The sequence below is a fragment of the Athene cunicularia genome (genome assembly GCF_003259725.1).
Source record: "Athene cunicularia isolate RWA chromosome 1 unlocalized genomic scaffold, athCun1 chr1_part1, whole genome shotgun sequence".
Taxonomy (NCBI): domain Eukaryota; kingdom Metazoa; phylum Chordata; class Aves; order Strigiformes; family Strigidae; genus Athene; species Athene cunicularia.
Window position 1 is genome coordinate 69,119,760 of NW_020799091.1, and position 22,163 is coordinate 69,141,922.

At 36.5% G+C, this 22,163-nt stretch overlaps 1 protein-coding gene across 1 annotated transcript in view; it reads left to right on the forward strand.

The window, feature by feature from the left end:
- Positions 1–22,163, forward strand: part of TSGA10 (testis specific 10) — a 25,577-nt gene that overhangs the window by 1,453 nt on the left and 1,961 nt on the right. The window contains 15 exon segments of the mRNA XM_026850539.1: positions 821–1,021; positions 1,498–1,653; positions 2,048–2,221; positions 2,388–2,465; positions 4,930–5,081; positions 6,535–6,650; positions 11,584–11,738; positions 12,756–12,811; positions 13,044–13,212; positions 14,147–14,257; positions 14,816–15,000; positions 16,652–16,853; positions 17,573–17,775; positions 18,082–18,186; positions 21,982–22,116. Of these exon segments, the coding sequence (XP_026706340.1) occupies positions 821–1,021; positions 1,498–1,653; positions 2,048–2,221; positions 2,388–2,465; positions 4,930–5,081; positions 6,535–6,650; positions 11,584–11,738; positions 12,756–12,811; positions 13,044–13,212; positions 14,147–14,257; positions 14,816–15,000; positions 16,652–16,853; positions 17,573–17,775; positions 18,082–18,186; positions 21,982–22,116 (2,198 nt within the window).

A 22,163-nucleotide genomic window follows, 5' to 3' on the forward strand; every position in this document is an offset into this window, starting at 1 on the left:
TTTTTTTTCTTTCCTTTATAAAATATTTGAGCTTATGCCACAGTCCTGCAAAGAACCTCCTCTGTAAAAAAACACTCTGATAATGTAGAGCTTACTGCTCAACTACCCTGGAAATATTTTAGTCCTTCATCCAGAAAGTTTGGGATGAGAGCTAGATTCACCAAGAGATTTAGGTGATTAATTTATAACTTTTCAGGGATATAAAGACCTACTTTGCAACTTTCTTAACAAAAATAATAAATTTGCAGAGTTTAGTATTCCCTAGTTGCTTAAACTTTCATGAGTCCAGGTACTTCCAACAGATAGACTGTAACAAAGAGGGATTTGGTGTGCAATTTTGAACTTTGGAATTGCAATTCATCTTCAAAATCTTTTAGGTCCCTACATGACTTCCTGGATTTTGACTCTACTTATGCACATTACTTTATTTCTGTTTCAAAAAATTCACCTTTTATGTATCTTAAGCAAACATAGTGGCCTCATTTCTTTCTTATGTAAAAATTCATTAGATATTCCAATACAAATCTACTTAATTGTCCTCCTTAGTTTCAAACAGATACATTCCAAGTTAATTAACATTTAGCTTTTATGTAATTTTCTGTCCTATTAGATCCATTTCAGAAGGACAGTTGGACATATTCTACAATATAACAAAAAAAGAAAATACAGATATTCAGAAGTATTAAATGGATACTTATTTTTATCAGATATCTGCTTCATCTTCATTTTGAAGAATATGTTTATCCATTTTACACTGAAGTATCATTCATTATGAAAGTTCTATTTCAATGAATAAATTCTCTCATTTTTGCACATGCAGGCTATTTTACAAGCAGAAACTGAAATAAAACCAGTCAAGTCACCTTCAAGGCTTGATACCTTTATTAAGACATTGGAAGAGGACAGAGACTACTGTAAATGTGACACTGAGAATTTGCTGAAGGTATTTAGAAATGCATTTTCAAGTCCTAAGCAAACCTCTACTTATGGCAGCATGTCAAAAAAATTTTCATCCATGCAGGTGATCTTGGGAAAACACTTTGGTAAAGAAGGAATGCATTTTTAAAAAATTTTGGTTTATCTTATGCTAAACTACCAAAGCCGTAATTACCAGGAAGAAAAAATAATTGATTATAAACAGAAGGATGCATAAGATGAGAATGGACTAATAATGTAGAGCAGTAGTTAAGTTCACATTGCATGCATGTATATCACTTTAAATGGTTACTGACAAATGCTTACATTTTAAGTAATTAACATAACTGTTAGTACCATTTCTGATAGACATTTGCTGCTCAAAATAATGTCTGTTTTAGAAAATGGTATGTATCTCTAGTTTCTAATACTAAGAAATATATAAGCACTTTCTTGACTATCTAGAGGTGACTAGATTGAAGGCTTATTAAATCTTCATAGAAATTTCCAAAACAGATATAATAAGAAAGTGAATCGAGTTTTGTTTCTCTACTTTAACCTTATATCACATTATTCTTTAAGGGAGTGAGTTGTGATCTAGATGTTTTGAAAATACTGAGAGAACGTGAAGAACTTAAATCAACACTAAAAAAATTTGAGCGCCATGTGGCAGAAATTCAGGGTAACTGCAGAGTTTTAACAGCTGAGAGAGACAAAATTGTCAGTCTTTATGAACAGGTAATTTTATTTATATTTGCATGATTAATTAAAATACCTTAGGGTGATGTGCAAGAAAAAAAATCCTATTTTTGGTTTTGTGTGGAAAACCCCCTCCAAAGCATTTGTTTAAAAATTAGTAAATTTTAATAGTAAATTTACATTCAAAAAAAGAGAGGAAATTCCGTGATTTGAATCTATCAGTTAAATACAAGTTTGTAAGTGCTGTCCTGAGTTAAGATTGCTTTCCTGAATCAAAGAATATATGCACAAATCATTACTTCATCTTTGATATTGTGCACAGTTTTTGGGATGTTCTGCATTACCAGCCATAGACGACAGTAATATATTACATTACATCACATCACATCACATCTATTCCATATTTCTGTTATGCTGCTGTTTTTAAAAACAGGCACAGGAGGAGATTTCCCGACTTCGTCAGGAAGTTATCAGATGCCCCAGGTCTCCTGAAAGTACTGTGACAGCTCAAGCTATGTTAAGACATGTGGAGATAGAAAGAGACACAGCACTGTCAGATTTCCGAAGGATGACTACAGAACGTGATAGCCTCAGGGAGCAGTTAAAGGTTTGATTCCACCCCACCCTCCTCCAAGGTTTTTTTAACATGAAAACTCCTTAGTAATATAATTAAAGTTGCTAATGATTTCTATTCTAATCCTGAAAGTTAATGGCATTACATGTCTGTGCTGAGTTCAGACCCGTTCTATATGTGATTTTGTTGTTTGATACAGATTTCTCAAGAGACTGCGTTTAATGAAAAGGCTCATTTGGAACAGAGAATTGAAGAGCTAGAAACTACTATTCAAAATGTAAGGGAAAATAATTATTTATGTAATTGTAAATGTAATACAGATGACGTTTGTGGTTAATCCTTCAGGACCAACCTGACTGCTTTCTATCAGGAAACAGGCTAAGAGCCCTGGATGTTATTTACCAGAACTGTAACAAGTTACCCTTTAGCAAGTTGACACTGTTACCCACAGTGTTCTTGTATCCAGTTAGGATGTTATGGTCTGGATGGGTGGGCAGTGAGGTGGGGAAAGATTTGATTGGATGGTCAGTTTTACCAGATAGCAGTTAGTTAGGCCTGGAGACTTAACATGGAGCACCAGAAGGGTTTGTTCCAATGCCTGTTCTGTTTAACGTTTTTATCAGTGAACTGAAGGAGACAGTTGAATGCATGCTCATAAAGTTTGCAGATGATACCAAATTAGGGAAAACTGTTGATATTGATATATTCAAGAGCAGGACTGTCATCCACAGGGACCAAGACAAATAGGAAAAATGGACAAACAGGAAACTTACGAGGTCCAACAAGGGTGAATGCCAAGTTCTGAATTTGGGAAGAAGGGCCACTGGCACCAGTACAGGTTGGGGACCCAATGGGTTTGGGAGCAGCTCTGCTGAAAATTCAGGCCCTGGAGGTCCTCGTATACAGCAAGCTGTACGTGAGCCAGCAAGCAGTATGCCATGGTGGCAAAGAAATCCAAGAGTGTACTAGGCTATGTGAACAGGAGACAGCCAGTAGCTCAAGGGAAGTGATTGTCCCCCTTTACTGAGCACTCATTAGACCATATCTGGAATACACCACACTCAGTTTTGCCATCACAGTACAAGAAACATGTTGCCAAACTGGAGTGAGTTTATTGGAGGGCTCCCACAATACTTGGGGATGGAACACTCTCCCTATGAGAGGATACTGGTGGAACTGGGCTTGTTCCACCTGGAGGAGAGGTGGTTTAAGGGGAACCTAAGTCCTACATGCCGGTACTCATCAAGAAGTCAGAAACAGACTTTTAGAGCAGTGCACAGTGGAAGGATGAGCTACAACGGGCATCAGTTGAAATAAGAAGGGTTCATGCTGAATACAAGGAAATACTTCTTTCCTGTGAGGATAGTCAAGGAGTTTAGACTAGAAACCTCCTGGAGTCCATTCCAATGTGAATTACCTCATGATTATATATTATTAGGACCTGATCCAAACCAAAATCTAATTGTACTGTTCTGGCAAGTCCTGTTTAATATGGTTTAAGTTATTTGTGTGTGCCATTGTTTGCTAACATTGAAAACATTAACAAAATGAATATAAATCTTAAATATATTTACAGTCTTGTAGTACTTGATTTTTAAATAGATTAAGATTGATTTCTTATTGTATCTTTCTTCTAGATCTTGTGGTTATAAATTCTGGTTAATTTTCTTTTTCCCCTTCAGCCTTTTAAATCCTAGCAAGCTTATAAGTATAGTTCCAAGGATTATACTATTAAACTGAGTGCATCTGTGATGAAGAATACACTGTAGGCTTAAATAGCTCTGAGTTCTTTGAGTAGTAAATTAGCTTTAATCACACACTTGACATATGATGTGTAGTGAATATTGGGAATAGTCCTGTTGTAGGTTTCATTTCTTCAGTTCATTTGGTACCCTTTGAGGGTGATAAATCAGTATGAAATTTGTGACGCTAGTACTGAAAAAGTTACTGCGTACCAGAGGCTTACTGCCTTGCTCTTTAGAGGTCTGACCTTTGATTATAGTAACACAGAAATTAGTACTGAAAGAATCAGTAATGGAGGAGAGGGATGAAGTGAGAATTTTTTACCTTAGAAAAGCTGCTTCAAATAATTGAAAAAGGTCAATTCTTTGAATGTTATGTGTAAGCATTTAACCTTTCTTTAAACTCAAAATTTCAAACTGGCTTTGCTGGAGTCTGTGCAAGAGGTTTGGGACCTGTTCTTTGTTCTAGATACAGACCTAAAGGCCTCATGGTGGTAATTTGGACAGTGCTTTATGCAAGTGTTCTACAGTGATTTCTCTATCCAGTTATTGGCATAGATATATAAATCAGTAGAGGCCTAAAGCTATCATTGGTAATGTTGTATCCTGAATTGGGATTTCTCCCTTCGTACACTCATAATGATGTTTTCTGTTATGTTGTTTTGCACTGAAAACTTTTAATGCTGATCAGTGCCAAACTTTTTTGCCCTCAGGCATAATTACCAACCTAAAATTTACATTAATAAATTAAACTATTCCCAGAGATCTGAAAGATAGGAAATTGATTGTCTTTCAAAGGACGTGAAAATCACATTTCAGCTTTTTGCCAACTATCTTCAGTAGATTTGGAGTCAGGACCTCAGTAAATAAGATACTTGGACATTTCTTCTTCAGTAAAAAATTGATGTTAAAAACAGAACAGAATTTGAATCAATAGGGGAAAGTATATGTATAAATTGGCTTGGAAGGGGGGCTTTTAATGTTTAATTATATTTACAGTTAGATAGTGAGCAGTTAGAACAGATGTCCAAAATGGCACTAATGAAAGACACCATTGATTCTCTGGAAACTGAGATTAAAAGATTGGCAAGAAGGGCACTGGACTCTGAAACTGAGCTGAGACGACAGGAAGGTGACTATGTTTCACTTAGGTAAGTAAAAGTATATAATTGCTTTAATTTGATGAGTAGCATCAGCCTACGTTCATTGGTTTTCATAACTGTTATATAGCTCAAAGGGAAAGGAATTTACAATAGTTGTTCTTATGGGGTATCCTTTTTTGAATGAAATTGTTTTCCTTGGTGCTTATTTACGTGTAAATGTTCTTGGCTTGTTGATACTATGATATGCCGAAAACCATCTTCAATGAAAAAGGAAAATTCACTCTGACTTAGAGTTAGGAGTTTTTTATTAGAAGCTGCAGGGATCGATGTTTTTTGGTAAATTGTGTATGAATTATTTTTTTTTTCCAGTTTTTATTGTTGTTTTTATAGAGGCAGGCAAACATGCATAAACTAATGAGTGTCATGTGTGGTTAGTTTCAAACATCCTTTTCTTAGTCTTGGAGCTTTTTCATGAAATGAAACAAAACTGAAGCCTTGCATAGGGTTTATGGCCTTCTGCTCAACTGGAGTTCCTAACCATGTTCAGAAGCATGTAGTAAGACTAGACTCAGTTGAAGCCTTTAGGGAAGAAAGCATACGTCATTGAGTGCAAGATAAAATGGATATTTTACTGACTGGAGGGAAAGAACAAGCACATGTGAAGTTTTATGTGGAGAGATAAGAAGGACTAGATCACATAAGAAGGACTAGATCACAGACTGAACTAAGCTACAGAGTGAACACACTGCAAGAGAAGATACTGTGACTTTTTCCTCTTGTATTTCCTTAAATTTAATTCAGTTAGGCAAACGCTCTCCTAAACCTGTGTGTACTTACAAGTCCTTACAAGTGACTGGTGTAGTTGATGCATGGGTGTTGTAGGTTTTTTTTGATTGGTGGAAATGTTGGGTGCTAGAGTGCAATGTTGTGCTGGCCCACAATACCTTTCTAAGGATACTGTGATTTCTAAAATAACATTAACTCCTTTACAAAACCAGTCCTAAGTTATTGCTGCTTTATAATAATTTGTCAGAGTTATGAATGCTGTTCAACTTATGCTTGAGTTGTTCAAGATTAGTTGCTGCTACTAAAATATCTTTTTCTTTCCCCCTCAACCAGGCTAATAGTTCTCTTCAGTTTCAGTTTGAGAATCATTAACATTACTATATGATTTGAATGTATGACTTGGATATAACTTGAAATAGGTCAAGCATTCCAATGTATGTCCCAAGTGATGATTTTTATTTTAATAATTTTTGAGAAGTTTTTATGTCCACTTGTAAAGAATTCTTCTTACTTTTCTCTGATTCTATACAAGAGTATTCAGACTTTAATATCCCAAGATTAAGGTTAACATTAATAAAATAACCCAAATAGTCTAAAATATGCAGAAGAATCTTGATTTTTCTTTACTTTTGAAATTTTAGTGACATTTCAAAAAGGAAAAAACATTAATATATAAACTTCTGAATTCTCCTGTTTAATGCTTCTGCTTTTCCAGTTTATTGAATGAAAAGACAGAACAGAGTCTTTCAGAGACTCAGCGAAAGCTTGTTAAGAAAAAATACGAAATGCAACTTGCCCAAGAGAAAATTATGCTTTTGGATGAAAAAATTGGTGAGTGACAGATACATTTTTTACAATAAAATTCAATAGGCTAACTGTTACATTACCTTTTTTTTTTTTTTTTCCTTTGGGGTTGAAAGAAAAAGTCTTGAATTCAAATAAGTATACTTTTGTCAGTTTTAGCATTTCAAGTGCAAAACATCTGTTTTCTTTCTTTATTGGAAAGTTTTTGTGTTTTAAAATTATGTAATAAAACTCTTGAAAGTAAGTTTCGGTGACATTATATACTGTCAGCTGAACAATGTGTGTTGGTACTGATGCACAGTGTCTGAGCATATCAGTTAATTCATGATCTACTGAGGCAGTGGTAGCCATTCCATCATAAGATGATGATGATGGAATCAGGAGAACATCCTTTACAGTATATATCTTATATTGTATGTTGCACCTTTTTTATATTATGGGAGTAAAGGAGGTGGATGCAGGAATTATTCCTGTAGTGCCAAGGAATATGTTCTTAATTCCAAAATTACAACTGTATTGTGTTAGAAGTCTTCTATTATTTTCTACAGATGCAGTTGACATAATCATGATGCAGTGCTGCATTTGTGAAGGGAAAAATAAAGCTAACCTATAGTTAATGGCATCTAATATTAGAGCTGCCTTAGGCTATTAAAATATCTTGGTTTCTGTTACATACATATTTCAAACTCCTGTTATTTGGATTTATATATTTAATTTGAGATTAAAATTTCACTCAAATAAACATTTAATTCAAAGTGAACTTAATTTTTTTAATGCATTGGCTAAGGTGTTTAAGCCACTCCTGAGAAGGCTATAGAAAAGGATGTTTTGTTCACATTAAAATCCTTGTATTTTGTTTCAAAAGTTCACTGGTACATTAAGTAGGAACTTAATGTTTGATAGGCATGTCAGTCTATGTATTGTTGCATGCTTTTGATCGTTGCCAGGAAATGTGGCCAAATTAAGCATATTTGAAGCTTAAAATAAAAATTTTAAAATCCATTTGTTAAAGCTGAATAGAAGCTTCAGAATTTGTCATCTGAAGTCTCATATCATCTGACTGAAGCATGTTCCAGTCTAGATTCATTAGGATTTCTCATTACTGTGAGGCAAGTCCAGGCAAAGAATGTTGAAATTAATGGAGACTGACTGTATTGTGCTATTACCCTGTCACCACAGGGGTAACAGTGGAAGATGCTGAAGGAGAGGAACTACAGTGTAGGTGTGGGGAAAGAATGGACAGTAAAGGAAGGTGGGAGATTTTAAATGCAGGATCGATAAGGAGAGGATACTGAGATTACAGCTTGGATGAGGCAGCATAATCCTAGTGAAATAGGTAGGAAAAGTTAATAAAGAGACAGAAGACGAGTGAAAAATAGGGTTACTGGCTGGATAAGAATTTGCAGTGAGGAGGATCTGCTGTCAGAGGAAACCCTAAGTATGAAACAGCGAGATTTGGGAGTCAGTGAATGGAGAAACAGAGTGTGGAGGTGGCGCCAGGGAAAACTGGGGCAATGCAAAAAAATGCCTAAAAAGTAATGAAATAAGGGGAGGAAGTGAAGAAGAATCCAGAGACATCCAGTGAGGAGACCTGGTATGAAGTGGTTAAAGACTGGAAACTGAATGACTAGTTCAGAGACTGGGGGTAGGACTTGGAGCTATTGGACACGCACCATGACTAGAACCTGTGAGCAGCTGCACACACAGAATATGCAGGACTTGGACAATAAAGCTGAAAGCAGGGGAAAGATTTGAAGTAAAAGGAGATTGAGATGGAAAATGTGGATTTAGGAATTTAGGATTGTTAAGGAAGAGGTCTAGGATGAGAAACGCAGGGCCCTTAAGACACAGGGCTGACCAAAGTGAAGAGAAAGGATGGGCAGCTAAATGGTATCTTCTTGGAGAGGTGGAATTGGAGAAGATGGAAAGAAAGCGTGCCCACTAGAGAACCTTTTCCCTTTTGGAGTCTGGAATGAAACTTGAGATTTTCCAAGTCTTGCATAACCTTCTCTTGTCAGCAACACAACATAAACTTGGCAAAGTGTCTCTTCCAGTGCTTGTCTGCAGAGAGAAGAGCAGTATAGTCCCCCACAGGTTCATCTTCTATGTCGTGTGACACATGATGGGAATCCCAATTATGCTTTTTGTTTTTCACACAAGTAACTTATTTCAGAGACAAACACTAAGAAGTTGGGAATGGCAGTCTTAAGGTGTCTGTACTACTTAATAAATAAACTTTGGTGGTTTTTTTTTTAAACTTACACTATCATGTGGTGTTTCTCTATAGGATTCTTGCTGAAACTTTTGCACGGTTTTGTAGGAGTAAATTAGTGTTGTCTAGCGAAGCAACTTATCTGTCAGATCTCCTTAGCTGAAAATACAGTGAATAAAGCAGGTGACTGCGGAAAGAGAAAGCACACACTATTTAAACTGTTAAATATTTTTATGCAGTATTTTATACTATTGCAGTCTGTACATTAGGATTTTAGAGTGGTGCACAACTAAGCTTTTCAGAATTGCTCACTAACTATATATATTATATAGTTCTAGAGTGCTTGATTTGAGACTTTGGATATTAATTTTCAGAAATGTTGAGCACTCACAGCTGTGGCAGCAATCCGTGATTATTTTTTTGAAAATGTAATACTTTCTATCCTGAAAATTTAGGTCACAGTTTGGACATCCAAAATAATCAGATAGCATTTTCAATTGATCTTTGTGCCTCTATTGCTTCTCTGTAAAATGGTGTAGGATGGCTGAGGTTGGAAGGTACCTCTGAAGCTCAACTTGTCCAGACTCCCTTCTCAAGCAGGGCTACCTAGAGCTAATTGCCTAGGACTGTGTCTAGATGACTTTTGAATGCCTCCAAGGAAGGAGACTCCGTAACCTCCCTGGGCAACATGTGTCACCCTCACAGTAAAAAACCCAAGTGTTTCCTCATGTTCAGCGGGAGACTCCTATGTTTTAATTTGTGCCCATTGCCTCTTGTTCTGTCACTGGGCGTCATTCAAAAGATCCTGAATCTGTCCTCTTTGTATCCTTCCTTCAGGTATTTATATACATTTACGAGCCCCTCTGAGCCTTCTCTTCTCCAGGCTAATGAGTCCCAGCTCTCTCAGCTTTTCCTGATAGGAGAGATGCTCCAGTCTCTCAGTCATCTTCATGGCCCTTTGCTGGACTCTCTCCACTATGTCCATGTTTCTCTTGTACTGGGGAGCCCTGAATTGGACCCATCACTCCAGGTGTGTCTCACCAGAGCTTAGTGGAGGGGAAGGATCAACTCCCTTGACCAGCTGGCAATACTTTCCTTAATGCAGTCTCATATACCAATAGCCTTCTTTGCAGCAAGGGCACATTGGTGGCTTGTGTTCAACATGGTGTTCACCAGGATGCCCAGTTTTCCTGCCAAGCTGCTTTTCATCTTGCATACTGGTGCTTGGGGTTTGTTTGTCCCCAGGAGCATCACTTTGCACTTCCTTTTGTTGAACTTCATGAGGTTCCTGTCTGCCCCTTTCTCCAGCCTGTCAAGGTCCCTCTGGATGGCAGCATGACCCTCTGCTGTATCAGTTGCTCTTCCTAGTTTTGCATTATCTGGAAAATTCCTGGCAGTACACTTTGACCCATCATCCAGATCATCACTGAAGATGTAAAACAGGACTGGATGCAGTATTAACCTCTGGGCCACACCACTAGTTACCAGCCTCCAACTAGGCTTTGTGTCACTGATCACCACCCTGGGCCTGGCTGTTCAGCCAGTTTTCAATCCACCTCACTGCTCATCCAGCAGTATCGTATGGGAATGTCCAAGGCCTTGTTGAACTCAGGGTAGACAACATCCACTGTTTTTCCCTCATTTACCAGGCCAGTCATTTCATCATAGAAATTTGTCAAGTGGGTTAACCATGACTTCCCCTGGGTGAAGCCATGATGGATACTACTGATGACTTCCTTGTCCTTAATGTGCCTGGAAATGATTTCCAGGATTAGTTCCTCCATCAGGATTTTATTTTGAGCCAGGTTTGAACACTGTCTTAGCAGGTTCCAGAGCCATGCATCAAAAAACACCAGGCAGAAATTTGAGCGTCTTTCATCTTGTGTTTTGAAATAAGGAGAAGTTTTGTGGAAAAAACATAAGGTGAATATATGCTAAGATGTCCCTGAAAGACTGAGCTACGCATCATTTTACTTTGGATGTTTTATCTCCTGTAGATGGTTAATAAGTATCATTCAATTAGCCCAACTACTCTGATTTAAAGAGCAATTTGCAGCCTGCATGGTTTTTATGAGATGTAAGATTCACTGTAAGAAGGGTTTCTGTGTTTCCCCTCTGCAAATGTAATGTATGTAGATCATATAAGGGTTGGTTCTCTGACTGTTTAAAGGTAAATGTAGTGTGTAACACCTTATTAGCTGAATGAAGATAGGGAGAGACATATTTTAAAATTTGATTTTTCTAGTTACTAGATTGCTTTTTTCATTATTATCTTCACAATTTTTAAGTGATGTTGAATTTTATAAATGCATTAATCATTCACTTTTACATGAAGTTCATTTAAATAAATAAAAAAAAGAATTTCAGAAAAAACCTGGCTAATATCAGGTTATCAATCTCTTTTATTTCATCAGTCATTGCATACTATAGTCTACATATCGCTTCTATTTTAATTCTGTTTAAGCCTTTATTGTTATAATACCCAAGAAAGTTATTTTTAATTATCTAAACATTTACTGTTTAAAGATAGATTTGTTTTGAGCCAGGTAATTTAAGGCCTTGATCTAAGGAAGACTGCGGTTCTATAAGTATTAGTCGGATTATTTATATGTTTCAAAAAGGTACATGCTTCCCTTTCTTGAAGGGAAGCTTTTGCCATGTTCTTTTATGCTGTAGAAGTGCATCAAAAGAATTTTTATTTCAAATGGGCTGAATTAAGAAAAATGACACCTTTCTGCTTGTGTCCAGATGACTTTTCAAGACAAAGTCTTGTGCAACAAGAGGAGATCTGTGCTTTGAAAGAAACAATTGCACAACTTGCTAAAGAGAAGGCAACTTTGCAAGACTGTGTGGAAGAAGGAAGAGAGAAGATAGCTACTTTTGAGGAAAACATGGCATTTAAAGTATGTTCTGTCATGTAAACAGGGAAAGGATCTGTTGGGTCATCACACCTATTTTATATTGGTATCTCCAGCAGTGCTTAGTGCTGACTTAGTTCTGCTCCAGTTTCAAGGCAACAATAAAACTCATTTTGACTTCAACAGCAGTAGGATTGAGCAGTGTTGAACATCTCATGTTTGGTGTTTTCTATGGTTTATATTTATCAAGAGGCAGCAGTTTATTGCACAAACTATATAATGAAGCTGCTTAGTTCTTAGTTCTGAACCATTGTTTTTTACTTCGGTTTAGGTAATCTGGGTATTTAGGATAAACTAAAGAAGGTGCTTTTAAACTGTTGCAATTGTTAACTCAAGAATTTGCACCAAATTTTAACAAAATCTTAAAGAAAAGATATTGCAGGAGAGGCTGTAATCATTTTGCTACAAGCACTGACTATACATTTTAAAAACTGTAAATTGCAAAATGGGGTCCATTTTAGAGAAGAGATGGCCGTCTCTCACCTCTCTTGTGTCTCCAGTGGAAGGCATTTCCTTAGCCTATCTATGCTTCTTTTAATATCTGTATCCAAAGACAAGGGAATAAAGTGATATACTTTGTTCTGCCTTCTTTCTGGAAATACAGTGATGGAATTCTCGTTTTATCAGTTACAAGCTACCAAATTCTGATAGTTTAATCATTGTAGAAAAGCTGTGATAACTTATCTAATAGACAGAAGACATAATTTAGTTTTGGGGGTGTGAGCCATATGCTACCTTTAGAACCACAAAGGATTAAAGAATTTAATTGAAGTTATTAATTCTGCAGAAGATAACAATATTTGTTCCTTTATTTGCCAAATTAGATTATCAGAATTTTCAGCTGTAAATAGTACATGATGAAACTTGGAAAACCACAATCCATTTTGCACTAAATAGTTAAATTAACCAGCTAGCTGAATAAAAGGAAAATAAAAATAAGATAATTTTTTTTTTAATACTGAGGAGTGATGAGAGTGTTTTAATTTTTTATTTCTTTTTCAGGAGAATATAATTTCAGATTTCAAGATTCTGATTTCTGAGTTGGAGTGTTCCACAAAGTAAGGATAAAATGTCAAGATCATTATTAAATTTTGATAATTTATAACATTAACTCAAAAATTGAATCATGAATGTGCTATTGTATAAATTTTTTATTATCACTTTAATATTAAATATTAAAGTGTTACAGCTTTGTTTCATGACTTACAAACTTAACCACTGGAAAAGCTATCATTTGTATTAGGTTGCACAGTATTGTCCTACCTGAAGTATTTATTGTTTGCTGCATAGAAAATCCACTGAAGCTCTCTGTATCTGTGAGAAAGATATCACCAGTTTGCATCAACAGCTACAAGAAACGAGCAAACAACTTGCACAGGCTGACAAGAACAGAGAATCATTAGCTCAAGAGAATGACAGGTTACAAGAGCATCTTTCTAATATTAAGCAAGAAAATCAGGTATATTTGTACAGAGAACCCTTGAATAAAAAGGCAAATTGTGTATTTTTCAAGTAGTGTATAGAATTGTTGGGCCCTCATCTGAAGTAAATCTGCAAACTCTTTTTAAGCTCATTTTTCAAATTCTACTTATTCCCTTATTGCTCAGCTCACTTGTATAAAGAGGAACTGCTATGTAATGGTTTGGATGCTTATCTTGAGGAAGAGCTACTTAATATTTCTCTTTGATCTTCATGTAAAAACACTGTGGCAGTTGTAACTATCGATTACATGGAAAAGTACTATAAAGGCGGCACTATTTCTTATACTGTGCTGTGACTGGTCCAGAGCAGTTACAATCTTATGAATTTGACTTGCTAATAATTTAACACAGTACATATTTTGTAAGGAAGGAAGACTTTCTGAATGGGGCAGTTTAAAACAGCCTCTCTGCAGGTTTTTTCTTCTCTGTTTTGTTTCTCAAGCAGTAGTTGCCAGTGCCTTCTAATACTTGAGGCTTTTTCTCTCCTGATTAGGAGATAACTACTTAATTAGTTAATTCCATTTTTAGCTGTCTTCTGCTTTTTCAGATGTAGGCTTTTAAGAGACTGTAACATGTAAAAAAGAGGGAACTGACTCGAGCCTTTTTTCTTAAATGGGGCAGGCTATTTTGTTATGACCACCTAGCTACTAATTAAACCATCTGGCTTAGCTGCTACATTCTTTTATTGTCACTTTTCTTCATTTTAAGAAAATTTAGCATTATTTGTAAGTCAAAGAAGGTGAATATTTTTTGACGTATGCAAGCTCTTATTTTGAGAAATATAGATGGTTTAGATTGTATATAACCTTTAAATAAGTCGTTAATAAAGTCATAGTTGCTAGATACATACTATTTTTTTGTAAAGGTGCAAACAGTATACTTTAACTGTATGAAACAAATCTTTCTTTATAGGTACTATATGAAAAAACAGCAAGTTACCAGAATGAGCTTGATGATATGAAGTTGAAAGCCCAGGATTCAAAGGCAGATATTGTCAGGCTGAAGGGTGTACTGAAGTCTAAAGTGAGTAAATGGATTAAACCTGTTAATAAAAGCTGTTGTTTTAACTAAAAATGAAATTTTCACCATATTTCCATGAAAGAATTTGCTTCCTAGCTGAAACTTATTTGTATTCTATTAACATGTTTTTAATACTTGGAACACATTTTCTTAGCTGTTCTTGCAGTACACAAGTGAGGAAGTATATTTCACTGTGGTTTTATATAAATGTGTTTATTAAACTTAAGAATTAAGACTGTGAATAATACAGAGACTTGGGACTCTTTTGTCTTTATTACTATATGGGATTAACAGTAAAAAAAAATATTTCTGCAATATGTTACTATACCTCATATTTGTAATTTTAATTTAGCCATTTTTAACAGATCTGTTTTGGGCATTAAAATGCAGCCATCTTGTACAAAAAAACACTGTTTCCTGAGAAGTCTCTCTAAGTTTTGGCTAAATGGCAAAGTTTTCAATGGAAAGAGAATATCCAATACCGTGTCATACATGTAAATGTATAGATATCCCTATTTTGTGAAGTTTACAGTAAATTATTAAACAAGCTTTATATGTTAGGAGAGAGAGAATGGCGAGCTTTCGGAGAATTACCACAAAGCCTGTGAACAAGGAGAAAGTTGGGAAGCAAAATGCCATCAGGCAGAAGCAGACTGTAGCTCTGTTAGACTGGCACTGGTCAGTGTGGCGTCTGAGAACGGCAGATTGAAAATGAAAATGGGGTCCCTTGAAAGAGAGATGGAGCAAGTAAGTTGAAATCATTCTTTCCATAGTTCACCCTTGAAATGGTCTGGTGGTATTTTAAGCCTGCAGCTGTTTAAAATTATGCTTAATGCCACTTCTTGTATCTTAGAGGTAATTATACAATGAACTGTATGGAGTTCGAGTTTATTTAATTAAACATGACTAGAATTCCACTAGTCACACTTAGAAAAAAAAATCTTTTAAAAAAATAACATAGTTCAAGGAAAAAAGTTATAAAATGCTCTCATGTTTGAAATGACTGAAGGCATAATGTCACACACAACTCCACAGTATACCTGAAAGATACCTAGACCTTTGTCATCTGTTACATTCTTGTCCCCGCTTTTCTTGCTTCCAGCTTTTCAACCTTCTTTCCACTACTTTAGGTGTCCTAAAGATCCTCTCCCTGCTTGAGAATCTGAAGAACTTAAAGGGAAGTGCATAGCATGGCTTTGGAAATATGTTATGAACACATAAACTATCTTCTGGTTTTGGATTGTTAACAGTTTTTGTTGCAGATCATCTCTGCTTTCTAAATATGACATAGGCTACTGAGGGCTACCCATGCACATTTGGTACCCAAGAGGAACTGAACTGCTGCTGTTCAGCAAGTAGATGAGAACTGTAGCAAAACAGCACAGGAAGATTGTGTGGCAGATTTTGACATTTTAAAAATATAATAAAACAGGTACATAGTCCTAGTTTGTCCAGCAAGCCTCAAATGGATAGAGATTTCATCCTTCTAATTCTTTCCCACATGCCTGCTATTAAGTATAGGAATAAACAGGCCTCTTCATGAAAACTGTGTCAGCAAATGGAGTCAGAATTCCAGGTGTCATATTCGGGTTCATAGCAGTTATGTGTAAGGCACACATCTAAAACACCAAAGTTTTTATTTAGGAATCTTAATGTGTTTAGCAGTGCTCTGTGTTCTTTGTGCTTTATTTCAGGCAAGACAAAGCTAGAATTTATGTGATATGCTCCCCCTACAATCATCTCTTTGGATCTCAATCCTAATAAATCCTTCAAGGAAGTCACAGTGCTTTGTCTCTCCCTTTGCTTTTGTCAAGCTCCCAGGCTCATTCTGCTACCCACTGAAAATCAAGTAGTTAAAAGTGACTGGAAACACAAGTGTCACTGGGCAAAGTATGAGCATTTTTCAAAAAGGAAAAACCTAGGTTATGTTAATTATACAAAATTCTGAATGTGTTTAGTCAGAACTGTGGCTGCTGGCCTTCTCTTCAGTGTGACTTCTGAGTTTATGTGTGACAGCGGTATAAATATGACTGACGATATCTCAACATTCACTGATCCTCTACATGCAAGAATACATTTTACTGCTAAAATCAGAGGGTCTAATCTAAAAATGGAATGGGGCCCATGGCAGAATTTTGACCCTTGTTAGCTCCACAGAAGGAGTAGAGGTTAAAATGTCAGTAGCTGATTTTGCTGCCAAAAGCAAGCACTCTTCTTTCCTAGTTTTTATATACAGGAGTTATTTAAAGAAATAACGTCCAAGTTTATTCCAGAATAAATGACCACTGCTTCTTAAAATTCACCACAATTACATGGAGATATTTTTGCAGGATTTTGGAAGCAGTTTTAAAATCTCTTTGCAGTAAAGGTTTGGTTATCTGATACTGCTTTACTGTGGCATTTAACAACAGAAGTGGCATACAAGGCTCAGATTTCTGTCTTAAGCAAGTGTCTTGTGAAAATGGAAGGAGAGCTTCAAAGCATATATTGGGAGAGAATCTCTGTGCTTGCAAATCTCCCATCTACACAAGAACTTTGCATTAAACTAGATGCAGTCAAAGAATGATTAAATCCTCCAAAAGCAGAGAAGGTAGAAAGGGTATGTGAAATATATTAGAAAAATAAGTTTATGTTAACATTATACTTAAGGGATATTAGAAAAATAAGTTTATGTTAACATTATACTTAAGGGATCTAAATCTACTTTGGTATCTAGAATGAGCAAAGAAATCCTTATTGATGATTAGTATTTTTTGAGTGTTTAATTTGGCTTACTCCTCAGAGGGGGGATGCTGTATACTACTTGAAAAGCTCACACTGCTTTGCAAGGTTGCACTACGAATACTCAAAAGTCAGGACTTAAAATTACTGATTGTTTTCTTTAAAGATGTCTTGGATTTTACATCTAGTCACTAAGTAAGCAGAATATCTAGCGTAGTTTATTAGCAAAGAAACTTGTCATGGACTTTAAAATGCTTGGCTGGTTTAGGAATTATCAATATCTCTTTAATAGTATTTCCTTAATTTCCCTTGAAGATCAATCTCTATTGACTTTGATTTTTACAAAAACTACAAAATTAATATTTGACAGGCAAATTTAAAAAAAACCTAGCTTGGATAAACTCTGAAAAATTGTTCATACATACTGAGATTATTCAGGTATTTTCCATATGATTCTATCACTTTTCTGTTAGTTCTCATTGATCCCAGACTTTCTTTTTTCTTTTTCTTTTTTTTTTTTAAAAAAAAAAGGTTACCATAAGAGACAACCAGTAAGCTAAACAAACATACATCTAAAACTTTAAAATCTTTGTTTAGCTGCAGAGCAAGTGTGCCTCATTTCATTCTGAAATAGAGCTGCTGAGAAAACAACTGGGAAATGAAAGAGCATCTATGAAAAACTTGGAATCTTTGATTGTATCCAGTCATGAGAAAGAATTTAAGTCACAGAGAGAAAAGCAAGAAAAAGACTCTGAAATTCAGTTTCTCAAGGAACAGCATTCTTTAGCAGAAAATAAACTGTGAGTAAATGACTATGAGAATATTGCAGGTGTTATCATTCTTCCCAAGTGTATATACTCAAAGATGATTTTATATCAAGCTGCATTTTCAAATGGCCAATGTACTTTGGTCACCTTAATGGCAGAAGATAGCAAAAACCTGCTTACCGTAATAGACTTTTCTGGGTAGTGTTACATTTTACTCAACAGATAATTCTTAATTTCAATTGCATGGAATAGCTGCCTCTTTGACTTTGGATAATTGTATTTGGTAACATACTTGGAGGATTATAGTTGCTATCTAATTAAAGTGTATGGACTTTACAGTGCTGTGCAGAGTCAAGATCTTACTCAGCTCAGAAATAGAGCCGCTGAGCTACAGTTGGAACTGTGTATCGCCAAAAGACAGCTGGGGACTGAGCACTTTGAAAGGCAAGTATATGTGTTTGTATTGAGCTTCCTGCATCTAACTGGGGTGAAATACAATACAGTACTAAGACTCAGACTGGTTAGTAGGATAAACAGCAAATTTTGGGTTTGCTCTACTGTACATCTCCTGTGTGTTCAGAGGCTATTCATGTCACTGACTTCAGACTGTGTAGTTTTATACATGATGTGTAAATTAGGTCCCCTTTATAGCCAATGGAACAAGACAGTGAGATAAACTGCCCTATGGAAATGCCTGGTTTAGGATGGGATGGATCACTTTCCTGAAGGTGCTCGTCTGTCTTCACTCATTTATAGTGATGCCTGTCTTGATCTATAGTGACAGTCTAGCTGACTAGTTGGCTAGAAAAGTGATTTATAGAGTACTAAGTTCTGTGATATGAATGACTACCTTTTGGTTACACCTGTGCTCCAGGTCAGAGCATTGACTTGACGGGTCCGCACAACTGTCCATAAAGTTTGATTGTTAGTAGACACTCTGGAATTACTTTAGCCTGTACCAACCTGCATTCTCCCAGGTACTACTTGGGGCACAGGATGTACTAGGCATAATTCCCAAATGGCAGTATGGCCAAAGTAAATTTTTTTTTCTCTTGTGGGAAGAGTTTAACAATATGTACAAGTTGTTTCATGTGATTTGGCCACAGTAACAGAGAACAGTCCCTAGACTACTTCATGAGTTAGTTTATCTACTTAGTTTTCTTATCTGTGAAACAACAGTACTTCTCTATTTCATAGATGTATTGAGGATAAAATACTACCATGTCAGGCATTATTTTGGGTGTCTAAGAAGGGTGGCTAAAAGAAGCAGAGTGATGTGATTATAGCACAGGTTTGAGAATCAGATGTCTTGTTTAATTGTTGTAAATTACTTTGTTGATAACTTTGTTCTCTCATAAGTAAGGATGAGGGTTTTGGAGGGAACACCTCTATATCTGATGCTAGGTCTTTTACACATGGATTTCTTAAATGTCTCAGTGTATGTTTCAAGTTGGATTCTCCTTTACCCTGAAGTCGTGGCAAAAACATCTAAATTTTTGTGTTAGCCGTGTGAGTCAATTTAAAAGGTGGCACGTTTGTGCTTCTTCAGCTGCATAGAATGAGACAGACTGTGCTAATACAGGAGTACAAGTTTTAAAAGAAATGTGACCTTCTTCAGACTGTTGTTTCTCTACTTCCCCTATGTGAGTGCATCCATCTCATGGTGTATGGATGCTCCCTGGTAGGGATTGCAAGTGTTTCTTCTTGAAGTGTTCATTGGCAGAAAGTTGAATCAGCCTCTATACTTAATCTCTTCTTCTGGTTAAGGATAATTTGTTACTCACGTGATTGTTTATAGTTGCAATATCAACACTCAGTTTACAGTTGGTTAGCAAAACAAATACTAGAGTGAGCCTATACTGAGGCAAAGATCTTCAGTTTTCATTCCTGAAAGGAATTTCTCTTCTACTTCAGGAGAGTTACAAACATATTACCTGAATTGTTTTGGAAAAAACAAATCTAGGTTCCATTATGCAGTCTGTAAGCCAGCTGCAAAAACTGTATGCAGAAGTCTTAGATAGCAAAGACTGAAATGTTCTCATATAAAAATATGAGGCTGTAATTCGATTTAGCTGTCTTTGAAAGGCTAGAGCTTTTTTCTTTTTTCAGCTTCTTCATAAAACAGTGTCCCTTCAGTGTCCTGCAAAGGTTACAGGAATTCTATTTCTTTTCTGTTTTTCCTTGAAAAGTCATGACTTACAAGAGCAGGTATCTGTCTCTCTTGCTTGCAGAGAAAGGGATTAAAGCTTCAAGCCGGCTTCTTACAGCCAATCTATTTTTCTGGTACTGGCAAGTGAAAACGAGAAAATTAGCCAGAGAGAAAAAATACTATCATTAAAGTCAGTATCATGATAGTATATAATGGAATTGGCAGTTGTGAGTACTGACTGGATTTTTTTGTTGTTAGTTTAAAGAAGAGGGTAGTTGATATCCTTGTTCTAACTCTGATTTAGCTAGTCGATTGATTTACTGCCTTGGTGTGGAATGAAATAATGCCTGAAATTAGGAGGTCGAAGTGCCCATGCTGCCAGGCCTTGAATGAGCACCAACACAGTGATACCAGGAGACTTAATCCATTTGTCTGGGTTTTTCTTTACCAGTCAGGAAAAGCGCCTTCCCATCACTCCCATCCTCCTGACTGCAGAAGCAGTTTGGACTCATTGGAAACAACAGATTTGATTTAGTGTCCTGTTGTCTGTGGTCACCAAGCGCAGGGACTGACTGTCAGGTACCCCTGGACAGCTTCAAGTGCATGACTTGCACATCTCTTTATACCGTTCAGTTTCTTGACCCTCCTTTTTGCTGCCTTTGCACCTCCCTTTCTCTGCCCCAGTCTCCTCCCAAATAAAAAACTTGCCCATAGCTACTTTTCCTCACTGGTCACGGTTTTGCTACATTCATACTCAAACTTGGTATTCTCCATGGTGATGTTACCTGTGAGAGGTGCAAGCAGCTGCACTCTCACTTCCCACCATTGCTAGCACCATCTTGACCATTAAACACAGTACAGTATGTGCATAGTAAAGCCTTAAAAGCAATAATGCTAATAAGACTAGCAGTCAATGTAGATAAAGGCTGGTTCCGTAGTATTTATGGTGCATATGATACCTCCCCAGGCACAAGGTTGTGGGATGTTGGTAGCTACGTTGTGGAAGACTGTTACTGTCTCACTGGGCTCCTGCTGCTCGAGCAAGCCCTTTTCTTGCCTGTAGATTGAGCTCCATGAGCTGATTCTGAATCTGACTACTCTTCTGAAGGTTTTGGTGATCTGTTTCAGTGGTCTGCTCCATAGGTAGGCCTGTGGTATCGTCTAAGTGGGGTCGGTTTCAGTTCAATACCATACAGGCAGTCCTTTCTCTACCTTCATCTGCAAGGTTTTGGGCAACTTGGAGTCCTTTTTTCCAGCCTGGGTCAGTGCTACCTCCCAAAACACCCATTCATTTATAATGAACTATTGTCCAGGTTTCACTGGGGTTATACATTGAAACTCAGGGGTTGTAGCCACTCTTTCTAGTAGTTTCCAAATCCAACCCAGACTAGATTCTTCTTCTGTAAACAATTGGCAGCCTGAAACCAGGATCCCAGATGAGTATGTACCTCCAAAATTTTCCAGTGTATTATCCAATCCCACATACTTCCTCCCCATACACCCAGATGCAAAAGTTATAGATTGATCCAGTATCTAGGCCCTACCCTTTGCAGTCAAAATGACTAGACTACCATTTTACAACTTTCCCACTGGTATCTCTTAAATATCCATCCCTTAAATATCCATCAGTTTCAGCACACTTCAGGTAGATTCTAGTTTACTGGCCTTGCCAACTCAAACAGCACAAGAATACCACAATCAACACTGTTCTTACTAAAATCAGTAATGATATTAAAGTGATTGTCTTTATGTTGCAGACCTGTGAATAACTTTAAAATTAGGCTCTTCCTTCCTGGACAGTTTTACAATTTTTAGAGTTTAACCTGCAGCAACCATGGTTAGCTTGTCTTTTAGGGAAAATAGAGACAATGGATATGTAGACCTAAATCTGAGTAAGGGAGTACTACAGAGAGAGTCACTAATCTGTCTTTCAGACAAGTATGTGATGAACACCACATATCCTTTTGAAATAAAATTAAAAAGCTGACAATCTGAAAGAGAAAAAAAAAGAGATTATAATGACTATGAAATAATTTTGATCATTTTGTAAAAGTGCTTATAAGGCTCACTGTAAAATAATGTCTATTTAGAGAATGTGCTGTACAGGAGCTTCCACACCAGAATCGTACAGTCTCATATCAGTTAAGCTCTACTTTAAGAACATCATCACCTGAACATCCCCATCATCAACCTCCTGATTGGTCTTTGGATTGGTCCCTGGAAGGGTAAGTGGTTCAACAACATTTAAGTTCTAAACACTGGGGGGGGTGGG